General features: G+C 44.1%; 1 protein-coding gene across 3 annotated transcripts in view; it reads left to right on the top strand.

Annotated features, from left to right (window-relative positions):
- Positions 1-7500, top strand: part of LOC109906818 (rho GTPase-activating protein 6) — a 135580-nt gene that overhangs the window by 83681 nt on the left and 44399 nt on the right. For all 3 annotated transcript variants that reach the window (XM_031791796.1, XM_031791797.1, XM_031791798.1), the window contains exon 2: positions 150-306. In XM_031791796.1, coding sequence (XP_031647656.1) covers positions 150-306 — 157 coding nt within the window. The remainder of the gene's footprint in view (positions 1-149; positions 307-7500) is intronic.

Genomic DNA, 7500 nt, shown 5'->3' on the forward strand with positions numbered 1-7500 from the left:
TCTCTCTCTCTCTCTCTCTCTCTCTCTCTCTCTCTCTCTCTCTCTCTCTCTCTCTCTCTCTCTCTCTCTCTCTCTTGCATGAACAAAGGTTTTATATATATATATTTTACACATCTAAAAGTATCTTTTTCTTTTTCTCTCGCCTCCAGGGTGACCATACGTGGGCGACCATGTTGGGACAGAGTGTCCGTTTGCAGCCAGTACCCATCCAGAGCCTGTCTGAGCTGGAGAGAGCCCGGCTGCAGGATGTGGCCTGCTACCATCTGGAGAAGAGGGACCTGGACTTCAACATCAGCATCCCCAGAGGTACAGAACTGATAGGTCTGGGACTCTGTGGCCATGCCAGAAAGGAAGGACAGAGATATGAGGCTGGTCGATCTCCAGATAATAAAGCTCTTCATTGCTCAATTGGGGTTTGAATCTGGAGGAGAAGGACCTCATCCTCATAATCAGCGTCCCTAGAAGTACAGAGGAAGGGGTAATAGTTCATATATGGCCATGCTAAAAGACAGAAATATGTTATGGAATATGAGATGGAAGTCCCGAGAGCTTTACAAGTGAGGAATAAATACTACAGTATATGTCAACATTATAAAGGGGAAGTAGACTCTATGGCCATACTAGAGAGTAGGAGTAGACCCTATGGCCATACTAGAGAGGAGGAGTAGACTCTATGGCCATGTTAGAGAGTAGGAGTAGACTCTATGGCCATGTTAGAGAGGAGGAGTAGACCCTATGGCCATACTAGAGAGGAGGAGTAGACTCTATGGCCATACTAGAGAGGAGGAGTAGACTCTATGGCCATACTAGAGAGGAGGAGTAGACTCTATGGCCATGTTAGAGAGTAGGAGTAGACTCTATGACCATGCTAGAGAGGAGGTGTAGACTCTATGGCCATGTTAGAGAGTAGGAGTAGACTCTATGGCCATGTTAGAGAGGAGGAGTAGACCCTATGGCCATACTAGAGAGGAGGAGTAGACTCTATGGCCATACTAGAGAGGAGGAGTAGACTCTATGGCCATACTAGAGAGGAGGAGTAGACTCTATGGCCATGTTAGAGAGTAGGAGTAGACTCTATGACCATGCTAGAGAGGAGGTGTAGACTCTATGGCCATACTAGAGAGGAGGAGTAGACTCTATGGCCATACTAGAGAGGAGGAGTAGACTCTATGGCCATACTAGAGAGGAGGAGTAGACTCTATGGCCATGTTAGAGAGTAGGAGTAGACTCTATGGCCATACTAGAGAGGAGGTTGTAGACTCTATGGCCATGTTAGAGAGTAGGAGTAGACTCTATGACCATGCTAGAGAGGAGGAGTAGACTCTATGGCCATGTTAGAGAGGAGGAGTAGACTCTATGGCCATACTAGAGAGGAGGAGTAGACTCTATGGCCATGTTAGAGAGTAGGAGTAGACTCTATGGCCATGCTAGAGAGGAGGAGTAGACTCTATGGCCATGTTAGAGAGGAGGAGTAGACTCTATGGCATGTTAGAGAGTAGGAGTAGACTCTATGGCCATGCTAGAGAGGAGGAGTAGACTCTATGGCCATGTTAGAGAGGAGGAGTAGACTCTATGGCCATACTAGAGAGGAGGAATAGACTATATGGCCATACTAGAGAGGAGGTGTAGACTCTATGGCCATACTAGAGAGGAGGTGTAGACTCTATGGCCATACTAGAGAGGAGGAGTAGACTCTATGGCCATACTAGAGAGGAGGAGTAGACTCTATGGCCATACTAGAGAGGAGGTGTAGACTCTATGGCCATACTAGAGAGGAGGAGTAGACTCTATGGCCATACTAGAGAGGAGGAGTAGACTCTATGGCCATACTAGAGAGGAGGTGTAGACTCTATGGCCATACTAGAGAGGAGGAGTAGACTCTATGGCCATGTTGGAGAGGAGGTGTAGACTCTATGGCCATACTAGAGAGTAGGAGTAGACTCTATGGCCATACTAGAGAGGAGGAGTAGACACTATGGCCATACTAGAGAGGAGGTGTAGACTCTATGGCCATACTAGAGAGGAGGAGTAGACTCTATGGCCATACTAGAGAGGAGGAGTAGACTCTATGGCCATGCTAGAGAGGAGGTGTAGACTCTATGGCCATACTAGAGAGGGCGGAGTAGACTCTATGGCCATACTAGAGAGGAGGAGTAGACTCTATGGCCATACTAGAGAGGAGGTATAGACTCTATGGCCATACTAGAGAGGAGGAGTAGACTCTATGGCCATACTAGAGAGGAGGTATAGACTCTATGGCCATACTAGAGAGGAGGAGTAGACTCTATGGCCATACTAGAGAGGAGGTGTAGACTCTATGGCCATACTAGAGAGGAGGAGTAGACTCTATGGCCATACTAGAAAGAGATAACATGAAGTGTCATTTTGTTAGATAAAATAATTTTTCATATCCCAAAAAGGTCCATATAGCACGCACAATTGATTTTGTATTTCCACTCGTTCAATTTGCAAAGAAAGGCATCTGTGAAAATCTCACCCTAAACGTTGTTTCAACCAGTCAAATCACATTCGTATTTATTCCTCAGAGATCCTAGAACGTAACCAGACTTCACTATATCATTAGGGATGTGGTATATCATATTGGACACCAAATTTGGTCAGAGAACGACGCCTTCATGGCACGCCAATGACGCGGGCGGTCTTCACATGATCGATTGTAACTTTGTCAAATAAGCACCAATCGTGGTCAAACAAAGCTAGCTAGATAGCCAATGAGCTGGGCTTTATGGGAGTTTCCGGAATCCCCGTATCTGTCGCAAAATGTAGCTGCTAACCTTGTGCGACAGCAAGCCTTTTCCTTTTGGACAAAAATTATAAGAATATGGAGCATTAGGAAGTTATGAAAACTGGTTGTTTTGCAAATGTTTGAATTTACAATATGGCTACTAATACTGGAAAAGCTAAATGAAAGTCCAAGTATACAAATGTGACGATATTCTTGCAGAAAATGTCATGTTAATGTAAATGTCTCCTTCACGATTTGCCCAAATGTACCTGGGTGACTTCACACTAAATGTCATGTAGTTTGCTCATACTTCAAAGTTATCCATCTGAAACTTTACACATACCATCTTGTGGACACCCATGGGAATTACAACCAGAGTGATGGCTAGATGTGGGACCTTTCTGTTGCATTTCAAAGATAGCAACATTTAAAAAATAAATAAAACAGTTGTTTATTTCTTTGTATTTTCTTCTACCAGATCTATGTGTTACATTCTCCTACATTTAATTCACATTTCCACAACTTCAAAGTGTTTCCTTTCAAATGGTACCGAGAATATGCATATCCTTGTATCAGGGCCTGAGCTACAGCCTATGTTACTTCAATACATCTCAGAGAGAAGCAATCGGTTGTAGAAGGGCCTTGGTCAGGGGGGGACGACGACCAACAACCCAACGGTCACAAATCTAATCTGGTCAAGTCTAATCTGGTCAAATCTAATCTGGTCAAGTCTAATCTGGTCAAATCAAATCTAATCTTGTCAAATCTAATTCAAAAGTAGGAATAGGAAGAAGAGTAGGAGTAACAAGAGTAGAAGGGGGTGGTAGGGTGTTACATTCCTCTCTCTTGTCACCAGGGTTACATAAGAGGCGTCACCCTGAACAGTCTCAGTGCTTCTCCATCCACGTCTATTTTCAGAATGTTAACCTCTTGACCTTTAACCCCTGACCTCTCTCTAATCAGTCAACTGTCTGGACACTGTCGTGGGCACGTTTACCGGTCAGTGGAATAACATTCCAAAGTTATGTCTCTTTCCTTGATTTATTGTGAGTTTTTATTTATTTATTTTTATTACCTGAAGTAAAAGAGTAGAAAGGACTCCTGTATATTTACAACAACAAAAAATATTGTATTGGAAAGTGTAACTTTTTGGGCACAATGGTTAGGAATGGAGAATAGAACATAGTAACTTTATTTGATCTAGGGGGAACTTCAGTTTATTCACTTTGGGTTAGTGGCTGGTTGGTTTCATAACACAATCAAGTTCTTTGTCAACACAATTTTTTCCCAGCACATCCATGTTTTTTTCAATTTGTTCCCATGGATACTTTTGTCATTGTGAATCATTTGGGATTCAGCCTTGATAAGCTCACAGTAGATTCATTGTATATGTTTGCCATATGTTGGACCGGAAAACAGCAATGTGAGAATTATCTGCAGTACAGATGTAGGGTCTTAATTTGATCACTCTTTTGTTGCTGATAACTTTTTTGTGCATTTTCAGGTTTAAAATGGCTTCTTAAGTTTGTAATTTCCACTTTAAGATGTCAGATGTGATTTTCCCTAACAAAAAATGTATCATCCCCTACATTACTTTTAATACACATAATAATTTAAATATTCTGTTGCTGAGGGATGATTTTTATGCTGTAGTAAACTAGCTCAAATTAAGAGCCTACATCTGTATGTTTTAAGTAATATCATGTCGTTAGTCCACATCACTTATAGGAAGAGTTTTTTAAACCGCTTTCCCCTCTTTTTTCCCCCTCTTTCCCCTCTCTCCCTCTCTCTCCCTCTTTCATCCCTCTTTCATCCCTCTCTCTCCCGCTTTCATCCCTGTCTCTACCTTTTTCATCCCTCTTTCATCCCTCTATCTACCCCTTTCATCCCTCTTTTGTCCCTCTTTCATCCCTCTCTCTCCCTCTTTCATCGCCTTTTCATCCCTCTTTCATCCCCCTCTCTACCCCTTTCATCCCCCTCTCTACCCCTTTCATCCCTCTCTCTCCCTCTTCCACCCCCCTCTCTCCCTCTTTCATCACCCTCCCTCCCCCTTTCATCCCCTGCTCTACCCCTTTCATCCCTCTTTCATCCCTCTCATCCCTCTCTCTTCCTCTTCTACCTCTTTTTCTACCACTTTTACCCTCTTTGTTAATCCTCCCTCTCTCCCTCTTTCTCCCTCTATTCTCCCTCTTTATTTCTCCCTCTTTCATCCTTTTCGTCCCTCCTTTTTCTCTCTTTTCCCAAACTCTGGGATCAAAGGGATATGGCCCCTCTCTCTGGGGTGACATTTCCCATGGGTACAGATCTAGGATCAGCTTCCCATCCCCCAATCCTGACCGTAACCATTAGTGGGGGAAATGCTAAACTGAATCAGGATCAGCGTATAGGGGCAACTTCACGCTCCTCCTGGGCCCCTCAGTAACACATAGTTTCTGAAACACAGCTGCTATACAAACACAGGAGGCTGCCGAGGGGAGAACGGCTCAAAATAATAACCGGAACGGAGTGAATAGATTGTCTACAATTGAACAACCTCTTGTGTACAACCATACAGCATCCAGCATTGAAAAGTGCTACGGTAACAGCATGTGTCCAGTCATGGACAGATTTTCACCTAATTTGTTCCAATAAATGCTAATTCCATGGTATAATATAAACTCATTCCTTACTGAATCCTGGAATAGAAAACTAACAGTCACTGGACAACGCTGTAGTATCAAGACTCATTATAGAAAACTAACAGTCACTGGACAACGCTGTAGTATCAAGACTCATTATAGAAAACTAACAGTCACTGGACAACGCTGTCGTATCAAGACTCATTATAGAAACCGTTTTCACTGACTTTACTGGAACTATGTGTTGGTAACTTTATGGTACTATATCTCATACTCAGTTGAACTGCATAATCTGTGAATAGATTGTTGCAATAAATTATAATATTATGGTAATACAACTCATTCCCTATAGAATCTGTAAATAGAAGACAGATCAGTCAATGCCTCTTTTAGACAGCTCTATAGCAGCATGACGATGCTCTATAAATAAATATAAAAACATGGCTGCCTCAATTAGTCACAATTAGTTCTGCCATTTCTATTTAATTGTATTTAATTTAAACTGGGACATGCTCATAACTGTCACAGGGAGGAAGTCCATTCTCATAACTGTCACAGGGAGGAAGTCCATTCTCATAACTGTCACAGGAGGAAGTCCATTCTCATAACTGTCACAGGGAGGAAGTCCATTCTCATAACTGTCACAGGGAGGAAGTCCATTCTCAAAACTGTCACAGGGAGGAAGTCCATTCTCATAACTGTCACAGGGAGGAAGTCCATGCTCATAACTGTCACAGGGAGGAAGTCCATGCTCATAACTGTCACAGGGAGGAAGTCCATTCTCATAACTGTCACAGGGAGGAAGTCCATTCTCATAACTGTCACAGGGAGGAAGTCCATTCTCATAACTGTCACAGGGAGGAAGTCCATTCTCATAACTGTCACAGGGAGGAAGTCCATGCTCATAACTGTCCCAGGGAGGAAGTCCATGCTCATAACCCTCACAGGGAGGAAGTCCATGCTCATAACTGTCACAGGGAGGAAGTCCATGCTCATAACTGTCACAGGGAGGAAGTCCATTCTCATAACTGTCACAGGGAGGAAGTCCATGCTCATAACTGTCACAGGGAGGAAGTCCATGCTCATAACTGTCACAGGGAGGAAGTCCATGCTCATAACTGTCACAGGGAGGAAGTACATGCTCATAACTGTCACAGGGAGGAAGTCCATGCTCATAACTGTCACAGGGAGGAAGTCCATTCTCATAACTGTCACAGGGAGGAAGTCCATTCTCATAACTGTCACAGGGAGGAAGTCTATTCTCATAACTGTCACAGGGAGGAAGTCCATTCTCATAACTGTCACAGGGAGGAAGTCCATGCTCATAACTGTCACAGGGAGGAAGTCCATTCTCATAACTTTCACAGGGAGGAAGTCCATGCTCATAACTGTCACAGGGAGGAAGTCCATTCTCATAACTGTCACAGGGAGAAGTCCATTCTCATAACTTTCACAGGGAGGAAGTCCATGCTCATAACTGTCACAGGGAGGAAGTCCATTCTCATAACTGTCACAGGGAGAAGTCCATGCTCATAACTGTCACAGGGAGGAAGTCCATTCTCATAACTGTCCCAGGGAGGAAGTCCATGCTCATAACTGTCACAGGGAGGAAGTCCATGCTCATAACTGTCACAGGGAGGAAGTCCATGCTCATAACTGTCACAGGGAGGAAGTCCATGCTCATAACTGTCACAGGGAGGAAGTCCATGCTCATAACTGTCACAGGGAGGAAGTCCATGCTCATAACTGTCACAGGGAGGAAGTCCATTCTCATAACTGTCACAGGGAGGAAGTCCATGCTCATAACTGTCACAGGGAGGAAGTCCATGCTCATAACTGTCACAGGGAGGAAGTCCGTGCTCATAACTGTCACAGGGAGGACGTCCATGCTCATAACTGTCACAGGGAGGAAGTCCATGCTCATAACTGTGACAGGGAGGAAGTCTGTACTCATAACTGTCACAGGTAGGAAGTCCATGCTCATAACTGTCACAGGGAGGAAGTCTGTGCTCATAACTGTCACAGGGAGGAAGTCTGTGCTCATAACGGTCAGACACCTCCCCTGTCAGCCTCCATTAGCTAGCCAGACACCTCCCCTGTCAGCCTCCATTAGCTAGCCAGACACCTTCCCTGTCA

Source organism: Oncorhynchus kisutch, linkage group LG16 (assembly GCF_002021735.2).
Source record: "Oncorhynchus kisutch isolate 150728-3 linkage group LG16, Okis_V2, whole genome shotgun sequence".
Lineage (NCBI taxonomy): Eukaryota > Metazoa > Chordata > Actinopteri > Salmoniformes > Salmonidae > Oncorhynchus > Oncorhynchus kisutch.